The sequence below is a fragment of the Sturnira hondurensis genome, unplaced genomic scaffold (genome assembly GCF_014824575.4).
Source record: "Sturnira hondurensis isolate 20B ecotype Veracruz unplaced genomic scaffold, ASM1482457v3 Scaffold0021354, whole genome shotgun sequence".
Lineage (NCBI taxonomy): Eukaryota > Metazoa > Chordata > Mammalia > Chiroptera > Phyllostomidae > Sturnira > Sturnira hondurensis.
Genome location: NW_028093985.1, coordinates 1,894,569 through 1,922,029, shown reverse-complemented (window position 1 = coordinate 1,922,029; position 27,461 = coordinate 1,894,569). Strand labels below are relative to the sequence as shown.

Here is a 27,461-nt window from a genome sequence, read left to right as displayed (position 1 = left end):
TCTCTACCATATCACACTGTTGGATTACCCTAACTCATGCCACTATCTAACGTCCATATGTTTTTATTCGTGAACCTTCTTACTGTCCATCTCTCCACTCCCGACTGGGCTCTGGGAGAATGGGGTCCTGAACCTTGTCTGTTCCCGTCTCTGCTATGTCCTTAGTGCCTGGAATAGGGTACTGCACCAAAGGATTTAAGAAAAAGACAACTTAGGTTAAGCAAGAGGAAAATTACTGACCTTCACAAAATCAGTTTTGATAAAAATAACAAGGTTAAAGCCAGACTGTATGAAATTATGGAGAAGAAAAGGAGGCAGGAACTAGAAACAACTTATTTCACACACACACACAGAGCCTTAGGGATAAGTGCAAGAAAATGTTGGTAATATATCACTATACATCACACCTTCGGTAAGAGCTTCCTTTCCAGAATGTATGAATAAGACACTTTCGCTGCATCACATTTTATTTCTATGGTTCTCCCAGAGAAAAATCTGGTCTATACCCATCATGCCTAAAATTCCTGCTTAAGATGGTAATAATTTTTAAAAATCAAAAAGAACAAATGCCAGTTACTTCCAGTTCTGTGTTAAAAAATACAAGACTATGTTACCCAAAATTGTGGGGGCTGTTACTGAAATCTGGGAAGTGAGACAATAAGATTTAAGAACACTTGGTGCTTATTTACTCACAGCCCCAGCCACAAAGGCATTCCTCCAGAGTTGGGTGTTGGGGCTGTTCTGCCTGCAGCTTCCTGTAGTTGGACATTTTACCTTCAGGCCTTTTGTCAGAGGTCCATCGGCTCACTCAGGACTGTAAAAGGGGACAGCATAAAGCGCCATTGTGTGTGAGAGGAAAAGGTGCTGTTTCTTTAAGAATCTGGACAGGGATGAAGTCAATGGAGGATTTACATAACATCCCTGTCAGAGGCTTCGCTACAGTCTGAAAAGTGGTTTTTCTCCTTTGTCCCTGCCAGAACCATCAGGCAACCTCTTGCCACAGCTAAGGAACTCAAGACTTCACAGAACTGACATCTTGCGGCTGCTTTCTGGTTAGAATATACTGTTTTGGGATCTGGTTGACCCCCCAATCAGAAAAACAGAGAAAGGGCAAAAAAGGTAAAAGCACAACCAGGTATAGAAGGTAGAAAAAGGTCAAGTTAAGTTACTAGAAAGCAAGAGCCACCGAGGAGAGCGACTCCAGCCAGCCCAGCTCAAACAAGGGAAACCACCCAGTAGGTGGCAACTAGTTAACACTCACATGTCACTGTTTTTAAGTCAAGGCACAGGTAATGTTAATATATAATTTGCTAAAATACATCTGCTCAAAGTAAAGTCATGATTAAGTTGATTTCAGGCAAACACCCCTTCTGATTCCATTCTCAAAATCAGAATTACCTACAATGACATGTGGTGGGCGTAGGTGCAGAAAACAAAAACCTCCACCCTCTGACACAGGAGCTAATGAAATTTCTATTAACTTGAGCTGGAGAGCTGGATGGGGCAAAGGGCCACTAAATTATTGGGCCCAGATTTTTGTGAGCAGATGAGCTTGAGCGAATCAGGGCGCGCCTCCCCACAGTGACAGGCAGCCCCCTCTAACGGGACCAACACCATGAGGCAGAGGGGCTTCTTTAGGTCCAGGTCGGCACCATCTCTCATGTTGTAAAGGTCACGGGGGAGTGCAGGGCAGGAGAGGACTACAGGGCCCCGTTGAGCACCTGGCCAATGAGGAAAGTCATTGTCATTAACCAGTGAAGGTGGGAAAACCCCAGGCTTATTATGGGATCTACTTTCAAATTATGGCTTCTAACACTGCATTTAAAAATCCTGAGTGTCACACTGGCTGGGTTAATTTGGTCAAATAAGTCACTGCTTCCAGAAACCTTAATTTACTCATCTGCAAAGCAAATGCAAAAGTCTCAAAGGTGTTATCTCACACTAACATTCCAAGTTGACGGTCACCAAGAGAGGCCCGCCACGGGCGGCCCTCCAGGAGGCACAGCCACAAGCAGAGAAGGGGCAGCATCTGGAGGACAGGATTTCCTTCGACAGGAACCAGAAGCCAGAGGGATTTGCAGGAGGCAGGAAGGAGGCGTCTGCCAGGTGAACGCAGAACAAAGCCACCAAGTCACTTACCCGGCAATAGGAAGCTGCCTTCCTGGGCTCAGAAACAGGCCCTGGAACCTGTCCTCAGGTCCTCCCCTGCAAAGGCTGGGAGCAAGGGGGGTGCACTTGGCCGAGGATTCCAGAAAACTACACCAGAAATAGAACAGGTTGAAAGAGGGAGGTTTAGCTCAGCTACTTGAAGTGCTAATCAGATCGCTAAACTGCAGACTGAACTTTCAATTCATACATACAATGAGCCCAGCAGCAACCAATATTCTCGGGAGCAAACAACAGGAGACTGACTCAGAATAAAAGAATAATATAAACGTAAAACGCTAAGAGAATAGGGAAGCAGCTTGGAACCAGCTGGCAAAAAGCTCCTGGAGTGAAAACTCCCCCGCCCTAACGGTTACACAGTTTGTAACCTCCCGAGAAAGAGACCTCCATACTCTAGTCAGATCCTCTTCTCAGGGGTTGCAACAATGTTTAACAGCCCTGAAGGGTGGGAGAGGATGAGAGTCTACATGCAAAGGTTCACGGACACGCCCTCTGCAGACGTCATAGAAACCTCCATGGATTAAAAGGTTATATTAACCAGAATTTGGGAAACAGTAGAAACGAAGCACCATGGGGCCGGGGGTGGGGGGGTGGAGATTAAATCAAGCAAGATACTTTGTTTGGAACTATTATAAATAAGACAAAATTTAAGGAGCCACCTTTGTTTGCACAGTAAAAATGAGAACATAGCCCCCAATTTCATAATTATCAGTTATTAAAGCTAAAGCACTGGATACTACATATTTCTCATAGTCACTAAATAAAATGTGAACCTTTGCAGCTCATTTACAAAGCAATCCATGGAAATTTGAAATGTTACACGCTTCATCCAGCAATTCCATTCTGGGAATCTATTTCATCAAGAGAAAAGTATCAATATATAAGGACACATGAACAAGGGTGTCTAGTGTCCACACTCATTTATTAAAAAAAAACAAACTTGAGCTACACCTGATGACTTGGAGAAGTTTCTACAAAGCACTGCTGAGCTGGAAAAGATAGGGAAGCCTACATAATACGATCCAGATTTGTTCATGACTTTATTACAGCTTGTATCTGTGTTGCGTATTGCATGAGCACAGAAAAGTGTGGAGATAGGTACACTGTCAGTGGTTCTCGAACCTTAGTGCACTACATCAGAACAGCCTGAAGACTGGGTTAAAACACAGATTGCCGGGCTCCAGCCCCAGATTCAGTAGGTCTGGGGTAAGGTCTAGCATGCATATTTCTAACAAGTTTCCAGGAGGTACTACAGCTCTTGAGAGCAAGTGTTCTATGTCAGAGACAGGGAGGTGTTAAGTGTTGGGGGGGGGGCGGGGGGGGGCAGGGATTAACAAGATCTGTCCAAGGTAATAAAAACAGTTTGTCCAGCCCTGGCTGGCGTAGCTCAGTGGATTGAGTGTGTGCCTGAAAACTAAAAGTTTGCAGTTCGATTCCCAGTCAGCACACATGCCTGGGTTGCAGGCCAGGTCTCAGCAGGGGACACACAAGAGGCAACCACACATTGATGTTTCCCTCCTTCTCTCCTTCCCTTCCCCTCTAAAGATAAATTTTAAAAATCTTTTTAAAAATTCTAAAAACAGTTTGTCCATACATTTCCTTTTATGGAACACGCGTGTGTAAACACATAAGGAAAGTTCTTTCAAACACAGAATTTCAGGTGATCTTTACATTCTTCTTAATGATTCTACTTGCTTTTTATAATGAGCGAGTGTTATTTAAATCATCATTACACATAAAACTATTTCTATTGAGAACAAAAGGGAGGAAAGCCTTTGGAGTCCACAATGTCCCACGAAAGAGCCCTTCTGTTTGGTCACAGCACTGAACTGACACTTTGGGAAGATGACTGCTAATTATACTTTATATAAAAATACAAATATAATTAATGGGAGAAGTGTGAATAGTTAAGTCGGTATATCAAGTATTTGTTTTATAACCTTCCTTAAAACTGAGAGAAAACACAATTCAAAAAGTAATCAAAAAACATTCACCAGCAAAAACACACAATTTAGCTTGTGAATGCAAAATCTCTTCCCCTTTCAAAATTTAATCAAATACCCAGTCAGCAATAACCTCTCCTCTCAAGCTCTACTTGCATCATTTCCTATCCCTGTTCATGTACAAACTAGAAAATGGCACATAGAAGACTAAAAGCAACAAATTAAAACAAACAAAATAAAAACAACCTATAGGATTTTCACACTCCCAAGTGACGTCCCAGAGCTGTTTGCTGTAAACACCTCGGACGAGCCACACTGCCCGTCACTTACGCTTTCCCAGGCTTCCCCTTTCTCGTTCGCTTCCTCACTCGAGCTTTCACTAGCTTAAGTTACCATCCAATCTAAAAAGTAAGCCTATACCTTTTTTACCCAGCCCCCAACTCCCTTCTCCTCTGATAGCACTCAGTCTGTTCTCTGTGTCTATGAGTTTGTTAAGCAAAGAAAAAACAGACTCAGAGACCCAGACAACAGCACAGGGATTACGGGAGGGAAAGGGGAGGAGGGGTTGTTGGAAGAGGTTAAAGGCCGGGTATAACTGGTGATGGAAGGAGATGGGACTCGAGGTGGTGAACATAGAGCACAATATGCAGGTGTTAGTTACACTTGCATACCTGAAACCTGTATATGTTTAGTAACCAAAGTCACCACAATGAATTCAATAAAATAAAAATTAGAAATTAAAAGCCTAGATCTCAAACCAGACTGTATCTTTTCTGTTGTGAACAAATAGCCTGGCCTTCCAGAACTGCTCCTTTAGTGCCTCTGTGGGTGCGGGTGCAGGAAGCTGCCCAGAGGCTGGAGATTGGATCTGCAACGCTCACATCCCTAAGGTCTGCAAACCGATACTATAAAGCTCTTGGCTACCAGTCCAGCCAATCCCTGCTCCTTCTCTAACTTTATCACAGCAGGGTTTCTTCCTGCAATAGCAACTCCGTGGACCTCCACGTTCATTTCCACAGTTAAGGTGAGTCTGTGGCTGAGCTCAGGAATATCCCTGCATCTCCAATACTAAGATAGAGTCTCCTTCCTGAAGATGAGCAAACAGAAATATTTGCCCAAAATAGTAAGAAAAAAATGTTTGCCAAAAAATTCAACAGCACAATGACAGAATCAGAGACTGAAACTCTCTCTGAAACAGATTCTTGGTAGAGAGAGAAAAAATATTTTAAGTTCTTGCTTTCTGTTCACAGTAAAATATGAAAGATTATCTCTCTACAACCACAAGGGCATAAGAAGAAAACAGACCAAGATTTGCAAATACTATATAGAAACTAAAACAACGTAATGGAATCTAAATATTTGCTGGCAGGCAATAAAGGGAAAAAAAAACTTGACACCACAAAAGAAAACTTAAGTAAATGATAAAGAAAGCGTGTTTCCAGAAATTAGACCGTGTACTCACCCCCTGCCCCCCCAAAAAGAGAAAGGACGGAACAGTCCACCCTGGAATATCAGTTGTTCTAAAAGGAGTAAATAAAAAAAGAAAAGACATATAAGAATAAAATTTTAAAAGAAAGTTGGAAGTTTTCTTCATACATGCACACATAATGTGTGGGAAGGAAAAGAGGACTTAGACCCACAGATTTTTCTCTAGGTGTGACTCAACGCTCTGTGATCTTCAGGAAGGATTCACTCTAGTGACCCAAAAACAAAACCAGAGGGACATTTTGAGTGTAAGAATGTTATAAGAGTTCAATTAAAACAGGCTATGACTAAACAAAATATCACTTATAATATCTACCTTAATGAGGTGCTTTAAAAAATGTTTATTGATTTTAGAGAAAAGCAGAAACATCAATGTGAGAGAGAATCATTGATCAGTTGCCTCCCCTAAGCTCCCCGACCGGGGATCGAACCTGCAGCCTTTTGATGTGTGGGACGGCACTCCAACCAACTATGCCACCCCCACAACAGCAGAGGGGGTCTTTTTAAAAAGGTGAGTGGGTAGAAGTTGGGGAATAATTTCTATCAATTTTTTTTTACTTCATCATCATTGCTCTATTTATGTGATCTAATTCTCCTTGAGATAAATCTTGTAATTTAAAGCCTACCTTGGGCTTTAAAAATCTAATTTTTTCCAGCACATTAGCATGCAATTGCTATGCTTCGTATTTTTGTCATTTCTATGTCATGCATTCTTCACAATTTCTTGTCTTGTCTGGGTTCTCTCTAAATTATGTACTCACTAGAATTATCTCAATTTGTTTTTCAAAAAGAATCAGTTGTAACAACTAAATAGGATTGGTATACTACTTGAAAGCAGCAAAATTATGAGATTCAATATATCATAGTGAGTCAAATTTAAAAAAACACATTATCTGAATAAACGTCAAAAGAACCTTTGATAAAATTCCACACAAATACAGATAAAATCCCGGAAGAAAAAAATACAAAAATATCATTAGTGCTTACCAAGGATGACAGCGTTAAAAGTGGTTTTCATTTCTTCTTGTTTTTTAATATGATATGAAATATATTATAAATTTTAAAATATTAAGGGTTTAAAAAAATATATTAAGGGTTTAAAAACCAGATTATAGTAAATTGGGAGAAACTAGAAGCGAATGTTTATCAATCTCGGAAGACAGAAGGGCAGACAGCAGCCTTGCACCGAGACACAGAAACGAGCTGCTCATTAACATCTATAGACACTTTCGTGTCTGCTGTGGTTACAGGTTGCGGATTGGGCGGAATCTGGTCGGAAATTTGTCTTCACTGTAACACACCCACGCTGACCTCCTTACAAATGGTCAGCCTGGCCTAGGTCAGCCTTCAAGATTAGTGACGTAAATGTTAAGTGGAAAAAAACGAGGTTACAACTTATATATATAAATATATCCGTGATGGATATATGAAACACACATAATTAATATAAGATACCACCAGTTATAGTATACGTTTTATATTCCACTAAAAGAAAAACTGGCTATGTTGTTAGAATTTTACTTTATTTGTACAGATTTCATCATGTATCACGCTGCTGTTTCCATGTCTTTCTGTATACACAGTGACTTTGCCTTTTGATACCAAACCATGGTGAAATAATTTTGAAAGCAATTAATTCACGTTGTATCAGCAAAGTTCGTAAGTACTCTGAACTGATGGCTGTGACCAAGGTCACACATGTGTAGGCGATGAGAGCTACGTCCTGACTTCTGTCGAGATGCACAGTGGAAGAGCATTTCAACTTCAGAGATGTTTTGTTTTTCAATTTGTATTTGTTTACTGTTGTTCAAGTACAGTTGTCAGAGACATTAAAATGAGAAAAAAACTGGGCTTTAGAACGGATGGAATACATTAATGTTTTAACAGCACGTTGTCCAGAGTGGGGGAGCTTACAGGTGATTCTCCCCTAGTCTGGGCGCAGTCTAGCAGGTCCCACTAAGTTCGGTAGCACAGCACACAGACCACAGGGGTGCTGGCTAACCACAAGGCTTCATCCCACAATTAGGTTTGTGGGTTTGTTTACTTTCATAATTTCAATGCTATGGACTCTTCACAGTTTGCTCTGTTTGGGTTCTATATAAACTATGTACTTACCAGAGTCAACTTAGTGTGTTTTTCCAAAAGAACCATTTATAAAAACTAAGTAGCATTGGTAGAGTACTTGAAAGCATTAAAATTAAGAGATACAATATATCACAGTCACTCAAATAAAAAACACATTATCTAAATAAATGCCAAAAGAACCTTTGGCAAAATTCCACAGAAATATGGATAAATATTTGTTTATATCCAAACAAATATAGATAAAATTTGTTTATTTGGTTTGAGGTAGGGAAGCAAGGCAGAATGAATAGAGCTGAAGACAAACAAAATACAAAAAAGTAAATGAATAAAACTTGGGGGTACTTTACAATTTAACCTTGGATCAGTCTTGCTTAAACTTTCAGTTATGGCTGGGCCAAGCTTAACTATCTATAGACACATTTTACAACCCACAAAGCACAACTAAAGAGAGTTCTATAGACCACTGGGTAACCCAGGGTGCATTTTTTTATTCTGATATCCATTTATTTGGCCGCTTTTTTGTTTCTCCAGAGAACACAGTGGGATACAGGTGAGAGGGGAAAGGGGTATGAGGACTACTTGAGTAGTGAAGTTCAGTAAGAGGATGTGAATTAATATATTTTAATGGACTGAGGATCCTGATTAAACTTGCTCCGATTTCTTGTATTGTTCTATTAAGGATTAATATGAATTGAGGTCACATCCTTTATTCCAGATCCTGAACTCTTGCTGTAGGACATGAGTGGGTAGCTCAAAGGCCACCTGAGCAGCAGTCCTCCTCCACGCACCCACACTCCCTCTCCCCATCAAAACAGGTTCCAAGGGAAGAGGTTTTGTCCGAAATAAGATGGGAAGAGGAAGCTATCTGCCATTTTACGAGAGGAGACAATCGGTCCACTCCCATTGCCTGCAGATCCACCCTTAAGAGCGGAATCCTCCCTCAAAGCAGAAAGCACACCAATTGGGCGTCTCTATCACCCAATCCCCACTTAGTCTATATCTATGCCCCAGCGCCTTTCCCTCTGAACTTCTATTTCATGCTTTTAACCAACACAATTATCACTGAACCTTCCCCTCAACAGACACACACAGAACACGTTCTTGGCTATTCTCAGGATGCTACCATTAAAAAATATACTTAGAAGCCTATATATGAATATATGAATAAGCTCTGAGTCCAGAACTTACACAGTTAAACAAAAAGTTACCCAGGGAAATATAATTAAAACCCAGACTTCGGAACCAGGAGCCAACCCATTTTAAAAGGCTTCGTGCAAATACTTAAACTGGACAGTAGCACTGTGTGCTGTTTCACAAAAGCCTCAGTTCAATAATGAGCAAAGCCTTTCTCCCCACTGCAGTCACATGGGTTTCGAGTCTAAGAAAAGGCCACTTAAACCTGAAGTCCAAGGCTTCGGGACTCACATAAAGAGGCACTTCGCTGCAGCTCAGCTCCATGGCTCCCGCATCTGCAAACAAGAAGAAGAGCATTTATTGCAGGAGTCCCCACATGACCAGCCATCCGAACTGCGTCCTGCCCTTCAGTCACCAACACTGTCCAGGGAGGAGGGGTAACTCATCAGACAGGAACATCGCAGAGACCAAATTATAACAGAATACAGAAATGAGGTGCTACCTGTATAAAATATCCCCCCTTTCTTACTTCATGTTAATTTCCACACACACACAAAAAACAGTCGCCCCGGACATCCCACTGACTGCTCCCAGAATAAAAATTGTATTTCAGAAAGGCGAGTAAAGTCAGCACAAGCACGTTGAAAGTTTCGCCTTAGTTATCTGCTTGGGGCACAGGCTTCTCCCAGATTAGAATCCACTTTGGCTGAACCGGGCAGGAGCCAAGGATGACAAGATCATTCTGTTGTGGATCTCAGGCAGGGCCAGACATTTCAGTCTGGGGGAGCACAGGCCACTATCACGCCCCCCAGCTTCCTCACAGCTGCATGCATCTCATGTGCCTCTGGGGGTGCCTGACCCTTCTACACCCACACCCCAAAACCAGCTTCCAGCTTTGGAGCAAAGGAACCAGCAGCACTCAAAAGGGATCCATTGAAAGCTGTCAACTAGGTACAAACTTCCAGTTATAAAATAAGTTATAAGGATGCAATGTACAACATAATGACTACAGTTAATAATATCATATTGCGTATTTTCAAGTTGCTAAGAAGAGAGTTTATAAAAGTTCTCATTACAAAAAAATTCTGTCACTAGGTATGGTGGCAGAAGTTAACTAGCCTTATTGTGGTGATCATATTGTGACATATACACACATCAAATCATTATGTTGTACGCCTGAAACTAGTAAGATGTTGCATGGCAATTACACCTCAGTAAAAAAAAAACCACTGGGGAGGAAGGTTCACTGCACACCACAATGAGGCCCAGCCCCCAAGGGGCTCATAGCTGAACAAAAGAGACCTAAAGACTGGGAGCAAGCAAAGAGTGGGCTGCAAGGAGAATACTGAACGGGGCAGGTGGGGAGACACACCACCCCCCCTTCCCTGCCCCACAGAGTCAGAAGGCGGACCAGCTGAGCCTGGCTCTGGTTCCTGGGCCACAGCCCAGTGACGGTAGTTTGGGGCCAGCCCTTCAGAAGGCAGGCACACAGCAATGCGAACTGTGACAGTCAGTATGGTGACCCCCAGAGGACAAACTTGGCCCAAAGGGAAATGTAAAAAGTCCTGTATTTATTTTTATAAAGTCTTTTAATTTGTTTTATTAATAATTTATATAAATGCTGGCACTGGCACCCTAACAGGTCACAAGTTGCATTTCATCAATCATCCCGAGAGAAGACGGAGGGTCCCACAAGTCCAAGGGGCGGACATCAGAGCCCCTCCATGGCCCTCATTTTCAACACACTGTGCGTTGTGTGTGCCCACTTAAATGGGCTTATGGGTTATAAGCATCAATTTTTACTGAATCTAACCTTGCATATTAGATGAATGCCTTAAGAAGTCGAGGAAAGAAACTTCAAATTAAAAATAACACTAACAAGAATATGACAAAACTGAGACTCCCGTTTCTAATATTAACTGCTTATCACTATGAAATAAAAATAAAGACTAATCCAAGAGCAATGACAAGTAGATTCCCTGAAAATCAAAAATTATCAAGAAGGCACTTAACACATGAATGCATATCCACTAGCAGATGCCGTGACTCTCTACCCTAAATGCACACTGTGTCTCAAGATAGTATCAATATTTTCACTTACGTTTATAGTCATGCCGTAAACAATTCCAAATCTTTACATTTCACTGAACTTGATAAAATTATAAAATCATTCAACATTTCTACTTCATAGCATAAGAATAGTAAATCACTGCATTCTATAGTAAATGCAGTGATTTTTTTAAAAGACTGGAACAGTATCCCGAAAATAATAACGCAACATACTGAAGTGCAGTCCTCTGTGAACAAAACTGTGAAGACTTGCAAGTTTTAAGAAGTACATTCAAACAAGTTGGGCTGTGAGGGGGGCTCACCATACATTTACTTATATGACAGCACAGACGTTTTCTACAACTAAGCATGTGACATGTTAGATTTTGTCTGATAATAAAGTATATCAAAAAGAGCCCACTTTTGATGAGAATATGAAGATGTATTCTGAAGAGTAAAACCCCTGTCAACATTTCCTAGTTGAGTTGTGGACAAAATAATTTGGGGAGATTTATATGTCCTTGATAAAACAAACTTCAAGCTGAAAGACATATTCCCATTTGGATTTTCACAAACTTAACTCCTTTTTTACAGTAAAGAGCACTAAGTTCTGTGCTCACCTGCAGAGCCGTGTGGCCAAACCACCCTGCGCCTCCTTTGAAAACAACTTTAGTAATTAAACCAGTTGTATTTGAGAGGCAAGTTACAACCGCCTGGATTCTTCACAGTGTAGCTTTTCTCTATATAAATGTCATGTTCTACACTGCATTTTGTTTCTGCTTGAGTTCTCTACCTGTAATTTCAACTTCAAGTGCTTTTTTTTTTTTTTGCTTTAATCACTGCCTTTTTCAAAAATGTTTCCTAGGGAGGTAAAAGTCAAAATATTTCCAGTCCTGCAGGCAGACATCAGGAGATGGTTTGGGGTCTTGGTACACAGCCACTTTTTAAGTTTGCTCCAAAAAGGGAGAAGAATCTTATGAAAAGAAAATCAAGATACAATGTTTTAGACATCACAAAGACTAAATATTCTGATATCTTTGATTGCCAGTTAACTCAAAAGAAAAACAGACAATTTTCAACTGGTAAAGAAATTTTAAGTTAAAGAGGAAAAAATCTAACATTCAAATTATACAGAAAGAAACCAGTTCTTGACTTTATAAAATTCTGGGTTTCTTAAGCTTTTGCATCTAAATGATGTATTCACAGACTGATTCAATATAAAACCCATGTCTTAAATGTTGTCTTGGAACACATAATAATCATTAGGTTGTACAACTTTTACAAAATCTATGAACAGCTAATGCTCAAAGAGTATTTGTCAAGACTATTAGTAACTAGGAGTTCCCGTCAAGATGGAGGCGTAAGTAGAAGCCCTTTCTTTCCTCACACAACCAAAAGGAGGATAACAACCCATCTAAAATCAATAAACACCAGAACTGCCAGAAAATCAAACTGCAGGGAACTCCAACAACCAAGGAATTAGAGAAAAAATCAACCAGAACAGCCAGACTGGTGCACCAAGACAAAGGAATATGGCCCAAATGAAAGAACACAACAAAACCCCAGAACTAAGTGATGAGGGGATTGCCAACCTATTTGATGGAGAATTTAAAGCCCTGGTAATCAAAATGCTCACAGAGCTGATTGAACTTGGTCGAAAAATGAAAGAACAAATGAAAGATACCCAAAATGAAATAAAGCAAAATATTCAGGGAACCAACAGTGACAAGAAGGAAACCAGGATTCAGAGCAACAATTTGGAACAAAAAGAAGAAATAAACATCCAACTGGATCAGAACAAAGCAACAAGAATCCAAAAAAATGAAGACAGGCTGAGGATTCTCTGGGACAACCTGAAACATTCCAATATCCGAATTATAGGGGTGCCAGAGGGAGAAGAGCAACAGCAAGAAACTGAAAACCAGATACATTGGATTTGATTTTATAGAGCTGAATATTCCCCCTACAGTTTGAAAATTCAAAGGACAGACCAGTTACTATTGGGACAACTCTACTGCCACCTCAGTCTGAAACCTCTGCACTTAGAGGAAATGTTGATTCACAGCTCCACACACAAACGTGGGAGTGTAGAACTGTAACTGTATTTCACAACTGTTACACTAACTGGAGAAGGAGGAAGAAACAATGAAACAACTGGGAGGTAAGGCCAAGTCTAAGTAAAAACCTTCAATGCTAACACAATGGCAATGGGCAAGGAGAGAGCATTTTAGAAATGAACCTACTGTTGAATACACAACCGTGTCTCCAAACCTGCTCCAGAATGGAGTTATCTACCTGACTCATGCGGGGCCAAGCAGCATTATTTGGTGAACTCAGAGTGTGGAGAGATGTCTGAAGATTAGAAAGGAAACAGCAGTAACGATTCAATAGGGTCTCATTAATTCAAACTACAGGGGGTGGTAGGGAGGCAGAAGGGGAGCCAGTCAGTCTGAAATCGTGTAGCCTAAGTCAGAGAATGTTTATAAAGCACAAAGAGGAGCGTGAACTAACTGCTAACAAAATGTTCTGCCAAAGCTGTCGCACTCACTTTTTCACAGAATTTATTTGCACACAAACTGATTAAGCCTTATTAAGCCTTAAGAAGCTTTTTATAAATCAACTGAACATCCCCCTGTATAATCTCATTCATGCCATCAATCCATTTACTGTATCCTTCATAGCCAACACAAATCTCAAGATACAGCCTATCAAAGCATCAATTTCCTCAGGAGCAATAAGTCTCTAAAGGCCTGTGTCCAGAAGTCGATTTCCTGTTGCTGTGTGCACAGCACAGCACAGCGCACAGCCTGTCATGGGAGGGATATTAACACACGAAACTCTGCCCACCATTGATGAGCTCCAATTTGGTTAGGGTAACATCTATATCTGTGAAAAGCTGAAGGTTCTAATGATACCACTGACCTGGCAGGATATGATAGTGTAGGGCATGCATGAGGTGACAGATGAGCTGTATAATAGGAATTATGAAGGAAAACATGGACACCTACGATTTTTAGGAAACACTGAAGAGTCTGATAGTTTGGAGTAACAGGTTTGGAAATACAAGATAAAAGTCAATAAAGGTCATCGACCTCCTACTTTTATGCATAATGCACTCCTAAAATACACACAATAATCTGTGATAAAAGTGCACAATGGACTTACAGGCACCCAAAGTCCTTTGCCAGACACTTGGCAATAACATTCCTAATTGCAGTTGACCCTCTAGCAATAGGAGGGTTGGGGCAGTGACCTTCTGCACAGTCAAAACTTCATGTATAAATTTTGACTCCCCAAAAACTTAACTAATAGCCTACTGTTGACCTGAAGCCTCACCAATAAGAGTCAATTAACACATATTTTGTATGTTAAAGAAGATGTGCAGAGAACAAAGTCCAGCCATTGTTAATATAATGAGAACAGTTTGTGTGACATCATGTAACCTGGCAGCCAAAGAGAGAGGACTAGAATGCACATGCCTGAACAATGACAACTTCACTGTACTAGTCAGTGGAGGCGGTAGATGCCATTGAGTGAGCATGTGTACTGTGTGATCATCACATTCAAAATGGCTGAGCATGTAGAGCAATGAATCTGCATCAAATTTTGCATTAAGCTTGAACATTCCTCCATGGAAACTATTCAGATGATTCAGAAGGCTACGGCTATGGACAGCTGGTGGTTAGCAGCTTCATTACAACAACACACCCATTCACACATCGTGTCTCATGCAGTTTTTTGGTGAAACATCAAATCACCCAGCTGACTCAACCTCCTATAGCCCAGACATGGTGCCCTGTGACTTCTGGCTTTTCCCAAAAACTAAAATCACCTTTGAAAGGGAAGAGATTTCAGACCATTGATGAGATTCAGGGAAATACAATGGAGCAGCTGATGGCAACTGCGAGAACTATGTGAGGTCCTAAGGTGCCTACTTCGAAGGGGACTGAGGCATCATTGTCCTGTGTACAATGTTTCTTGTATCTTGTATCTTCTTCAACAAAATGTTTCTTGTTTCATATTACATGGCTATATACCTTCTGGACAGACCTTGTATGTGTATTATAAACTATATTCTTATAATGAAGTAACTAGAGAAAATGTTACTAAAGGATGTCATAAGGAAGAGAAAATACATTTGCAGTACTTATTGAAAAAAAATCCACATGTGAGTGGACCCACATAGTTCAAACACATTTTTCTTCTTTTTGGTTTTTTTTATTTTATTGGTTTTAGAGAAAAAGTAGGAGGGAGGAAGGGAAGGTGATACAGAAAGAGAGGGGGAGAAAGCAACATTGATTTGTTGTTCCCCTTATTACCCATTCATTGGTTGATTCTTGTATGTGCCCTGACAGGGATTGAACCCACAACCTTGGCATATTGGCACAACACTCTAACCAACTGAGCTACCCTGCCATGGCCCAAACCCATGTTTTTCAAGGGTCAGCTGTACATGTTACCTTTTAGTCAGATTTTTCAATAATGTATCTTCCAGCTTTTTCTACAGTGGGCTTATTTTATGCATTTCATTCAGCGGGAAGCAAATCAAGTTCAATGATTGCCCAACTGATACTGACAATTCTCTGCATGGGCACAGCTAATGACCCTATCAAACTTATGAGACCCCTGCTTCTTCACCAGCATTCCATTTCTCTTATTCCACTCATTTCTATAAAGGAGCTAGAGCAAGGAAAATGATGTTACACAAAGACAGGAGAGTCATGCTGGTAAAACTGAACTGGCAGGTGTGAAAGCCCACTAGTTTATTCACTGCTGATGCCCAGAAGTCTGAATTCACTATAAGAAAAATCGCTTTTTTTTTTTACAGTGTAGCTGCTCAACCCACAAAAGTTAAAGTAGCAATCTGGCACTATCTCCCAGAGTCAAGAAATGCATTGCTGAGAAAGGGGCATTTGAGTTAAGTTCTCCGTAAAGTCTGGCAAAGAAGCTTGCTCTGGTTTTGTAGCTACAGGTTTTCCCACTTTCTACTTTGATAACAGCAACTCTCCCTGGAGTCTTATATTGCTATAAATTAGTGCAACAGTGATTAAGGCCTGAGTTTAAAACATATGGTCTATCAATAGGCTTTATACAGTCTGTGCACGCCATGAAATTAGATGCAAAGTTTTGTGTGCAAGCGCATTTTTCTGACAAGAGTTTATAGCTTTCTTTAGATTCTCAGTGGACTGTTGAACATGAAAAGGGCCAAGAAATATTTTTTTAATGTTAGACATCAAAGTTTAAAACTTGCCCTGTGAAAGCCTGTGAGAGGGGAATGACAAGACATGTTACAGACTGGGAGAAAATATCAAACAAATGACTAGTATTTAGAATACATAGATAACTCTCAAACAATTCAATTAGAAAACGAACGAAGGACATGTAGAGACATTTCACTAAAGAGGATATACAGATGGCAAACAAACATGTGGAAAGGTGTTCAACATCCTTAGCCATTAGGGAAATGCAGGTTAAATCCGTAATGAGACATCAATACCTACCATTCAGACAGCCACAGTAAAAAATAGTGGCAACCCGAAATGCTAGAGAGGATGTGGAGAAACAATCGCTCACGTGTTGCTGGTATGGATACAAAATGTTACAGCCAGTCTGGAAAAGGGCTTGGCGGTTTCTTTTCTTTTAAAAAAATATTAATTTGAGAGAGAGATGAGAAAAACATTTATTTGTTGTTCTGCTTATTTATGGATTCATTGGCTGATTCTTGTCCGTGCCCTGATGGGGATCCTGCAACCTTGGCACAGCGGGACAACGCCCTAACCAAGGGAACTACCAGCAGTTTCTTAACTAAACACACAGTGACGCCACTGCTGGGTATTTTCCCCACAAAGAAATAAAAAGTTGTGTTTACACAAAAATGTGTGCATGCTCATCCATAGCAGCCATAGCAGATGTCCTTTAACAGAGGAACGGTTAAAAACTAGGGCAGGCACTCACCCCGGCACGTGTGCACACCACAGCCACGCATGCTGTGCACATGTATCAGCTGCTCCGCAGTAAGTGGGAGCAGTCTATTGACACACCCCCCGTGGATCAATCTCCAGAACATTATGCTCAGTGATAAAAGCCAACCCCAAAAGGTCACAGACTATATAACCTCATTTATACAACATTTTTTAAATCCTCACCCAAGGATATGTTTATTCATTTTAGGAAGAGCAGGAAACAAAGAGGGAAGGAGGGAGGGAGGGAGGGAGGGAGGAAAGGAGGGAGGGAGGGAAGGAGGGAGGGAGGGAGGGAGGAACACTGATCAGTTGCTTCCCATATGCACCCCAACTGGGGATCGAACCTGCAACCTAAGTATGTGCCCGGACAGGAGATCAAACCTGCAACCTTTTGGTGTATGGGTCAATGCTCCAACCAACTGAGCCATTCATCCAGGGCTGATATTTTTGAAATGGAAATAAAATTGTAGAAAAAGAGGATAGATTAGTAGTTGACAAGGGTTAAAAGGAATACTGAGGGAGAGAAATAAAAGGACAATATGAGGGATACGTGTGCTTTTAGAATTGAGCAAGTGACAAAATGGTATGGAAATTTAAAATTCCATGCATGTAAGCAAAGCTGGGGAACCTGAATGAAATGGGTGCATTGAATCACTGCTAATACTAACTGAGATATCACACATAGTTTTGTAAAATGTTACCATTGGGGGAAATTGGGCAGACAATACAAAGTTTCTGTATTACTTCCTATAACTAATGTGAGTGTACAATTATCTCAAAATTGTCAATGGAAAATAGCATGCTAGAATTTATGTGTCCTAAACAATCCTCTCCCTCTTATGGTGGCCACCCTCAGTGGAGTCTCTCTCTGCATTTGCTGATGATATTGTCGTTGCTTATAACATTTTTAGAATTGTTTTCCCAGCTTGTGGCATGTTTTGATTATTCTGCCTGGTAGCAAGGCTTTATCCCTTAATGTAAATTTGAACTTTTAAAATATCAAGAAATTCAGAGCTACCCTGGGGAAGGAATGTGAGTTTACCCCACCCTAGGGAGAAAAGGTGGGAAATATTATTTATGGGTGAAAACAAAGTAACTGCTAAATCACAAGACAGACTAGTTTTCTTTTGTGGAGTCACAGGCTTAATTTAAGGTCCAAGAGAAAAATCAGTTTTTCTGGTTGAAAAACTTTTCTTAGAGACAACGCGAAGCCAGAGAAGGCTTTGGAGCAAGATCATCGTAACTTTCCTAAGGTTATTTTCACAAGATCGACCCAGAGATGGCTGGACAAACAGACTGCAGAGAGAAGAAAGTGGAGGCAGAGAGAGTAGCTAGAACAGGCACTCAGAAAATTATCCTGATACCTGGGAGTGTTTCCAACCAGAGAGCAGCCCTCGGAAGTTAACAAGTCTGAGCGGAGGACACAGCCACCACCCCTCGTGGATTCTCCCCCCCCCCCCCGCCCCCCCCTCCGCACTGACTGAGCGCCACCCTGCCCTGGCCCCACACCCAGCCAGGCTCCACACACTCTTTTGGGGAGAGAAAAAAACTCTCCCCATTGTGAAAACTAAGACATTCTTAACTAGAAGAGCCAATCCTAGGCTATAAAACTAATGTGGGAAACCTGGAGAAATTCTAGAAAGACGCTTTAACATTAAGAAATATGATCTTTAAAAAAATAGGAAAAAATGAGGTTTAACTTTAGAAATATGACTCATCTCTAAATGTTTAATTTAGTTCAGCTCATTTACTTAGAATTTCCTATATGCTTAGTATTGGGTTTTTTAAAAATGTGTATCTACCTATCCCTCTATTTGAAAAGAAAGGACATACAGACATGAAATACCTAAATAAAGGAACAGACAACCAAATACCAAAGCTAATATAAGCATCACTTTCCTACCAACATGCATCACGTATCTGTTATCTCCTAGGAACTGGAGATGCAAAGACAAATCCGTCTGGGAGGAGCTGCCAGCACAGTAAGAGAGAAACAAGGAGAATATAGGATGTGTGGGGGGTTCTCCAAGGACAAGGAGGCAGAAACACTCCAATCAAGTCAGCAGTGGAGGTATCGGGCATGGCTCCCTGGAAAAGACATGCGGCCTAAGCTGACTTTAAGGAATATAGTTGTTTTTACCTGACTGGTGTAGCTCAATGGATTGAGTGCGGGCCTGCAAACCACACGATCGAGGTTCGATTCCCAGTCAGGGCACATGCCTGGACTGCAGGCCAGTTCCCAGCAGGGGACGCACGAGAGGCAACCATACATTGATATTTCTCTCCCTCTCTCCTTCCCTTCCCCTCTAAAGATAAATAAATAAAATCTTTTTAAAAAGAAAAAGAATATAGTTGTTTTTAATTAGAGACATTCCTACTCAGAAAGGCATTTGGAATGGGGGTGGGGAGTCATTTTTGGTTCTTACATGAATGGATTGGTGGGGTTGGGGAAGAGCAGGAGGGGTAAGGGAGTTGTTACTCCTGGCATTCAGCACCTGGCATTCGGAAACCATGGGTGCCAAGTGTCCTATAATGCCCAATCCACCATGCACAAGGGACTGTCCCCCCCAAACACCAATGGAGATTCCTGTTGAAAATCACCAATGCAGACAACAGATGCTCACCAGGTATACCATGACATGGAAGGGCATTTCAGGCAGAACAAATGAGCACAACTGCCTGGAAGCATGAAAGAAAAGGTTGTTCACGGAGCTACAAACATCTCCACGGCTACTGAAAAGGCGTGTGGAGAATACTGGTGGGAGAGAAGGATGGAGACTTCTTCCATGCCCCAACGGCATGTCATACTAAGGAATGTGAACTTCGAGGCAGTGGGTGGCCTTAAGCAGAGAGAGTTAAAAAGCTCACTGTGGCAGCAGGTGGACAGTATTTTGAAAAGGGCAAGAGGGCAAAGTAACAGAAACCAAGTAAGGGGCCTTTGCTGCAGATCCAGTGAAGGGTGTTGAGAGCCTGACTGAAAGCAACATCACAGGGAGGGCAAAGACACACTTAAGAAATTAAAGGACAAATAGATGGGCCTTAACTACATGCAGGGGAGAAGGACCAGGAGGAATCTAGTGTGACTCCTTGGTTCCTAGTTTGGGAAACCAGGTAGCTGGTGCCATTGATAAAGTTGGGGAAAATGGAAGAAGAAGTAGATGAACTTGAAAAGAAAAAAATGAGCATTATCCATAATGAGTTTGAGATGTGAGGATGGGCAGCCGAAGCAGGTCAGAAACACAGATCTGCAGCTCAAGGAAGGAGCCTTAGCTGCAGAGAAAGATGTTGATGACACAGTAAAGTCACTGGGAGGACATCTGACGATCCAGGGTGTACATACTCATGAATTCAAAAGGGCTTAGAAAAAAAAATGGGAGAACTCCAAGAGAAAGATGGAGGGAAAAGAGCTCACACGAGGAAGGGAGGGAGAAGAGAAGAGAAGAGAAGAGAAGAGAAGAAAAGAAAAGAAAAAGAACATTGAGAAAGAATCGGGAAATAATAATCAGGGCTGACATTTATTGAGCACTAATTATTGTGGCAAATAATATTCTGAAAGCATTTTAATTCCTCTAATCCTCACCACCATACAGAGTATTGCCTGCATTTTACAGATGGAAAAAGTGAGGCATGGAGAGGCTAAGTACCTTGCCCCAGGTCACACAACTGGCGAGTGGCTGAACCAGGATCCAAACCCAGGCAGTCTGGTTCTAGATCCCACACTCACCAGCCACATGCCTCTACTGCTGTGTTAGAAATTTAGAAGGAGAGTAATGTGACAAACTCCAAAAGAGATGGACAAGGCAGCAAATGCTGTGGATACACTGCGCAGAGTGAGGTAGGAACTGAGAGGGGCCCACTGGAGCCTCGATTTGAAAGGCTGGGTGCCTCCCTTGGCCACAACCACGTGGGTGTAAGGATCAGCTGATGAGGGTGGGCAGAGCAGCAACCAGGAGGTTAGTTAGCAGTAGAGATAATCACGTTAAACAGTAAACGCTGTAAGAGTTAAGGAAAAGACAGCTCAGGAGCTGAAGTCATCAGAACAGACTTCACTCAAAAGAGGACTCATGAGCTGTGTCTCCGAGGAAGGAACAAAGCGAGAACTAGTGTTTGAATGGTCTCCTGGGGAAAGTCCAGTCAAAACGGTTTTGTTATTGTGAAAGAAATCCAGCTATACCCCTGCCCTCCTGCGATCTACATAAATGCGACCTCCATATGCTAAGAATAACAACCACCAATTTTTATCACGTACAAAACAGAATCTTGTGATTCGGCATTTGGGATTAAAACAAAAGAAAAGATTAAAACAAAAGTTTTCTACAGAATAAGTATGAAAACACTGCAATGAGTTACAAAAAATATGTTCAACAAATTATTTATATAAAATATTGTCCTGAATATTAATATGGGCACAGAAGTATAAGATAATGCCTCCTAGAAGTTTAGAGACAAGTCCAAACACATGAACAGTTTAGCAACATTCAAGAGCTTAAACAGCAGTTTGACAATAATAACAATCCTCGGAGCTCACAAAGGACTGCCGTGAAGACAAGAAGGATGGGGACTCACAAGGGGCCAGTGTCTTCGGAAATTAGGCAGTTACATGTGAACATAGATAGATGACATGTTAACATAGATTTGCAATAACACAGATAGATAGTCCTAGTGGGTATCATGTTAAGTGAAATAAGCTAGATAGAGAAAGATAAATACCATATGACTTCACTGATATGTGGAACCTAAAGAACAAAATAAATGAACAAATGAAACAAACAGACACACATGCAGAGAACAACCTGACGGATGCCAGATGGGACTGAGTTTGGGAGTCTCAGTGAAAGAGGTGAAGGAGTAAGAACTACACATGGGTACTTACAAACAGTCACAGGGCTGTAAAGTACAGCACTAGGAATACAGTCAATAATATTGTAATAACTTTGTATGGTGCCAGGGGCTTCGCTTTGTAAGTTATCTAATTGCTAACCACTATGCTATATGCCTGGAAGTAATATAAAATAATATTGAATGTCAAAAAACAAACAAAGGGCCCTGGCCAGGTGGTTCAGGTGGTTCAGGTGGCTCAGGTGGTTCAGGTGGTTCAGGTGGTTGGAGCATCATCCAATACACCAAAAGTTTGCACCTGGTCAGGGCACACACCTGGGTTGTGGTTTTGATCCCCGGTTCAATGTTTCTCTCCCTTTCTCTCTGTTTCTCTGTTCCTCTCTCTGTGTGTCTCTCAATCAATCAATCAATCAATCAACATATCCTTGAGTGAGAATTTAAATACATACATACATACATACATAAATAGGATGGAATTTCTTTTTTAAAAAATGAAAGGGCTTCTTATTTGTCCATCTGTTTTCCTATTGGTGGAGCCTGTGTGTGCTCAGAAGGCTGGGGAAAGAAACAAGGATACTGGGGAGATACTGGGGAGAACAGGTCCTTGGTTCCCAGCACCCGGGGGGTCAGTGTACTACAACAGAGGTAGTCCTGAGCACTGAAAGAATGTCCCATGTCCTTCTTTGAAGTTTTGAACAGAACTTTTAACTTTGCTTTTGATGGCTCAGGTGTGCCTTTTCCTCAAAGAGAGAGAGAGGCCACCTGGCCTCAGAATGTCTCCTCCGGAAAGGGGGTTCCTCACAGGTTAGTCTCTACATCCTAGGAAGTTGTGCCAATTAACTACAAAATATTGTCTTTGGTGTAATCCCCCAGGAAACTAGCATATAAAGTTTTTTATATTATTAGAATTCTTACATATTTTAATTTAAATTAGAATTCAATAATCCAACTCATACTTCATAATATATCTTACTATTCATTTTCAATAAAAAATTAAAATAGAACTAAGCTAGTCTTAATTCAATATTTCAAAAACATTGTAAAAATGTTTTAATAGCTAAATCTGCACAGATTCCGTTGGAGTGAATAGTTTCACTTTATGGCACATAAGTTCCTTGTTGATATTCCTCACCAAGAGAAACCAAAGAATGAGGCTCTGTCTTTCTAGGCAACATGAACTTGGACAAGTGGGTGACTCTGAAGGTTGGATGTGCTCCAAAAAATGCAATACCTGTTGCAAGGCAGGTAGAACTTGGGCCTTTTCCATCTTCGCAGTGTTTATTCAAGTCTTCAGGAAAACTAAAAATCCCCTTCTCAGATCACACTTTCTATGGCTCTTGTGTAACAATGTTTCCTAAAGCAAAATTGAGCTCAATATTTTGAAAAAATGCACTATTAACAAAGGAACTAGGAACTAAACGCAACACTTTGCAGAACTTAAAGCCATAAATGCCAAATCAAAGCAGAGCCTTCACCTGTCATAAACTGAACTACTCTCTACCTGCCTGGGAAAAGAAATGCAATCTGAAAAACTAGCATTAGCAGCAACAGATTATGCAGGTGTATGCATGCCTGCTATGGTCTGAGTGTGTGTGTCTGCCTCCAAAATTCATATGTTGAAACGCTAATCCTCAAGGTTAGGAGGTAGGGCCTTTGGGAGGTGTTTAGGTCATTAGGGTGGAACCCCCATGAATGGCAACAGTGTCTTGATAAAAACACGCCAAAGAGCTCTCTCACCCCTACCACTATGTGGACTGGAAGAAGTCTGCAACCGGAAGAGGGCCCTCGCCTGACCATGCTGGCACCTGACCTTGGACTTCCAGCTTCCAGAACTATGAGAATTTCTGTTGTTTACAAGCCACCCTGTCTGTGGTATTTTGTTATGCAGCCCAAACAGACAAGGACAGTGCCAAATATATCAATTCTTCTCATCACCTTAGGATTCATCAGCAGGACTAACCTTAGTTCACGTCAAATCCACTGCCAACACACACACACATACATGCACACACACAAATGCATGACAAACATTTACCTCTCTCATCTCCTACCTCTTTCTGTTCCTATTCTCTACTAGGTGAGAGCTAACTCCCGGAGTGATATAATCCAGGATAAAGTCACAGTGGGTAGTGATGGGCATGAAGTCTTAACCTTTACCATCAACAGGCAGTGATTCAAAACACTAACTGATGGGGACACGGAAGGAAAGAAGGGCGCACAGGTTAGGGCAAGCAGGTCTGTTAGCCAAATTACAGAACATACACAGTTCCTTGCGTGTATTTGACTGGGCATGCATGTGTGCATATGTGTGTATGTGCCTGAATAAATCACAGACCTGTCTCGGTGTGTGATCTATGAATTTAGATCATATGTTGGTGGTAAAAATCTTCATTTTAGGTAAGAGTTCACTTAGCATTTAGTGAAACATTGATACTTCTCAGGTGGAGAATATGCCCAGAAAACTCAAATATAACAATTGAGTGATTTATTGAACAGCCAATTAAACAGTCAATGCCGTGGAACAAACATTAGGGTACAGAGAGGCTCTGAATGCTGGTGGAGAACACAGGAGAGGCACTGACCTGCTGGAGTGAGCAGGTAAATATGCAGGGTGAGTTGGCAAGGACAAGTGGACAACATTTTTAAATGAACTTCCTTCTTGTGGATATGTTGGATTAAGTAATTTGAAGACTCAACTGCTCAAAGTATTAGCTAGATACTAAGTAATTTAAGAATTACTTTAAATGGCCCTGACTGGTGTAGCTCAGTGGACTGAGTGCAGGCCTGAGAACCAAAGGGTTGCTGGTTTGATTCTCAGTCAGGGCACATGCCCAGGTTGTGGGCCAGGGCCCCAGTAGGGGGTGTGCGAGACTCAACCACACACTGATGTTTCTCTCCCTCTCACCTTCCCTTCCCCTCTCTCTAAAAATACATAAAATTTTTTTTAAAAATTACTTTAAATATGTAACTGAACATAAAAGGCCCTGGCCCTTTAAATTCTCCCAAGAGAATAAAGGAGCTTTCCAAGAGTCACAAAATCAAGACTCACCAAGACACAGAGCAATAACCTACTGAGAATCTTTGCCCTGAAGAGTTTTGCTGGCTTCAGCCCATAAACTTGGGTTTAATGGTCACTGAGGGCAAGAAAAAAGGTCATGGATCCATGCGTGGTGGGGAGCTAGACGAAAACTCCTGCATACGGTGACACCCCAAAGGGCTGTACTGCTAGTCAAATAATAGAAAAATATGAGGGACAGGAAGAGATAGGGCACTTTTTGTCTGAGTCTAGCCTTTAATGCTGGGGGCAAAACATTCCCTGGATATCTTCAACTGAAAATACACAAAATAGTCCCAGATGGATAATGATGCATTTGGAGTTAACTCAGAATTACCAGATTCCCACAGTGTAAGTTTTATTGATCATAGACTCATAAGTCAAAATTATAAAACACTCAACAAAACTATCCATCACGAGAAAAATATTCCACATAGCAGAATTAGACCCTCAGAACTATAAATAATAGACTCACCAAATATTCTGTAATATAAGTATACTTAAATAAAGATGTTAAAAAATAACTGAAAACATAAGAAAGGATCAGAAGACTATCTTAAAAGATCAGGCCAGCTTGACAAGGAACCAAACTGAACCTTTGATGATAAAAGGTATAGGGCTCGAAACTTCACTGGACAGCTTACATGGCAAAGAAAGAAAATGAGGAGATAATCTGTGAATCTCGGCTCAAATCCCTACGAGCTCTATGACCTTGGGCTCCCTCATCTGTCTCACATGACCTGTTGTGGGACCAAATGGAATCCAGTAGGCACACACCTAGAGCGTACTGACACTCAGTATCACATTCTAAGACCCCCTCCCACCATGTCCCCAGTGACCATCCCTACATCTTTGATTTATTTTATAATCTAACAATCAGCTATATATCTTAGCACTTTTTGATCATCGTTTCAGTGTGTTTTTCTAATCTCCCCAGCAAAATTATTTTTCTTGCATCTTTTGTGGTGCTCCATGCACACCAAAATTTAATTAGGAAGCTAAGCCAAATCAGCATATTTTTTCAACTAAGACTGGAGGGCAAAAGTGACTGTTCTGAAAACACTGCATATTCATTCAACAATATTTGAGCATCTACTGGGCACCAAGATATTATGTGCTAAGGAGATACAATGGTCCCTAACTTATGATGGTTCGACCTAAGGATTTCTCAATATAACAATGGACAAAATTATACACATTTAGCAGAAACCGTATGTCAAATTTTGAATTTTTATATTTTCTTGGGTTAGGGATATAATGTAAGTGTTCTGAGCACATTTAGGGTAGGCTAGGCATAGTAAGTATATTTTTGACTATGGTATTTCCAACTAATGATGGGTTTATAGGGATGTCACCCCATGGTAAGTGGAGGAGCATCTGTATAATTAAAGAAACTAAAATCCCAGCCCTTCTGAAACTTACAGTACAATTTATTTAGACAAATAAAGAACATTTTACAGTACAATTAAATGTGATATGTGCTATTTAGAAAAGTGAAACGAAGGAGGAAAGAGTGGCAGAAATAAGTGGTGTGGTCCAATTTTGAACACAGCGGTCAGGGAAGACCTGGGTGTAACATCTGAACCAGGACAAAAGATACATGACAGAGAGCCAGGCTGATGTCCGGGCTGTGGGGCTCAGGCAGCAGAGGCAGAGAGTGGGAGGTCCTGAGCAAGGGGAGAACATGTGTGGGCATGATCAAGCAGCAGCAAGGAGGCAGAATGAGTGAAAAGAGGAATAAAAGATGAGGGCAGAAAAAAAAAACGGAGGGCCTGATCATATAATGTCGTCCAGGTCACCATGTGCTCCTTGGTTTCTCTTCCCGGCAGGAAGAAGACTTGTTGGAGGGTTCTAAGCTGACGAGTGACATGATCTGACATACGGGTGGGGTCTGTCCAGAAAGTATCCAGCTGTGTACTATGAAAAATAGAGACATTTATTGAAGAAGACACAAGATACAAGAAACATTGTATGTAGGACAGTGATGCATCCATCCCCTTCAAAGTAGGCCCCTTAGGACCTCACGCAGTTCTCCCAATCACCATTAGCTGCCCCATCATGTTTTCCTGAATCTTGTCAATGGTCTGAAATCTCTTCCTTTTCAAAGGTGATTTTGGTTTTGGGAAAAACCAGAAGTCACAGGGCATCCAATCTGGGTGTAGGGGAGCTAAATCACCTGGGTGATCTGATGTTTCTCCAAAAATCTCCGCACAAGACATGATGTGTGAGTGGGTATGTTGTTGTGATGAAGCTGCTAATCACAGTTGCCCATAGCTGCAGCCTTCTGAGTCATCTGAATAGTTTCCACGGAGGAATGTTCAAGCTTAATGCAAAATTTGATGCAGATTCTTTGCTCAACTCACTCAGTCATTTTGAGTGCAACAGCCACACAGTACACATGTTCACTCAACAGTGTCTACCACCCCCACCAACTAGTACAGTGAAGTTGTCTTTGTTCACGCCTGTGCATTCCAGTCCACTCTCTTGACTGACAGATTACATCAACATTGTACAACCATTCTCATTACATTAACAACGGCTGGACTTTTTCCAGACAGACCATGTATGTACTCACAGTATCAGTCCAACTACTATGCTTCAGGCTGACTGACAGAGGCCAAGGGCAGTGCAAGGCACTTGTTTGAAGCCACTACAATAATCCAAGCAATAGGTCATAGTGGGCAAGAACAGAGTGGTGGCACGTCAGAGCTGTGAGCAGTAACTGGGTTCTGAACATCTGAA

General features: G+C 41.3%; 1 protein-coding gene across 2 annotated transcripts in view; it reads right to left on the bottom strand.

The window, feature by feature from the left end:
- Positions 1-27,461, bottom strand: part of ARHGEF28 (Rho guanine nucleotide exchange factor 28) — a 281,452-nt gene that overhangs the window by 220,894 nt on the left and 33,097 nt on the right. For both annotated transcript variants that reach the window (XM_037032058.1, XM_037032059.1), the window contains exon 2: positions 9,105-9,148. In XM_037032058.1, coding sequence (XP_036887953.1) covers positions 9,105-9,137 — 33 coding nt within the window. In that variant the 5' untranslated portion in view covers positions 9,138-9,148. The remainder of the gene's footprint in view (positions 1-9,104; positions 9,149-27,461) is intronic.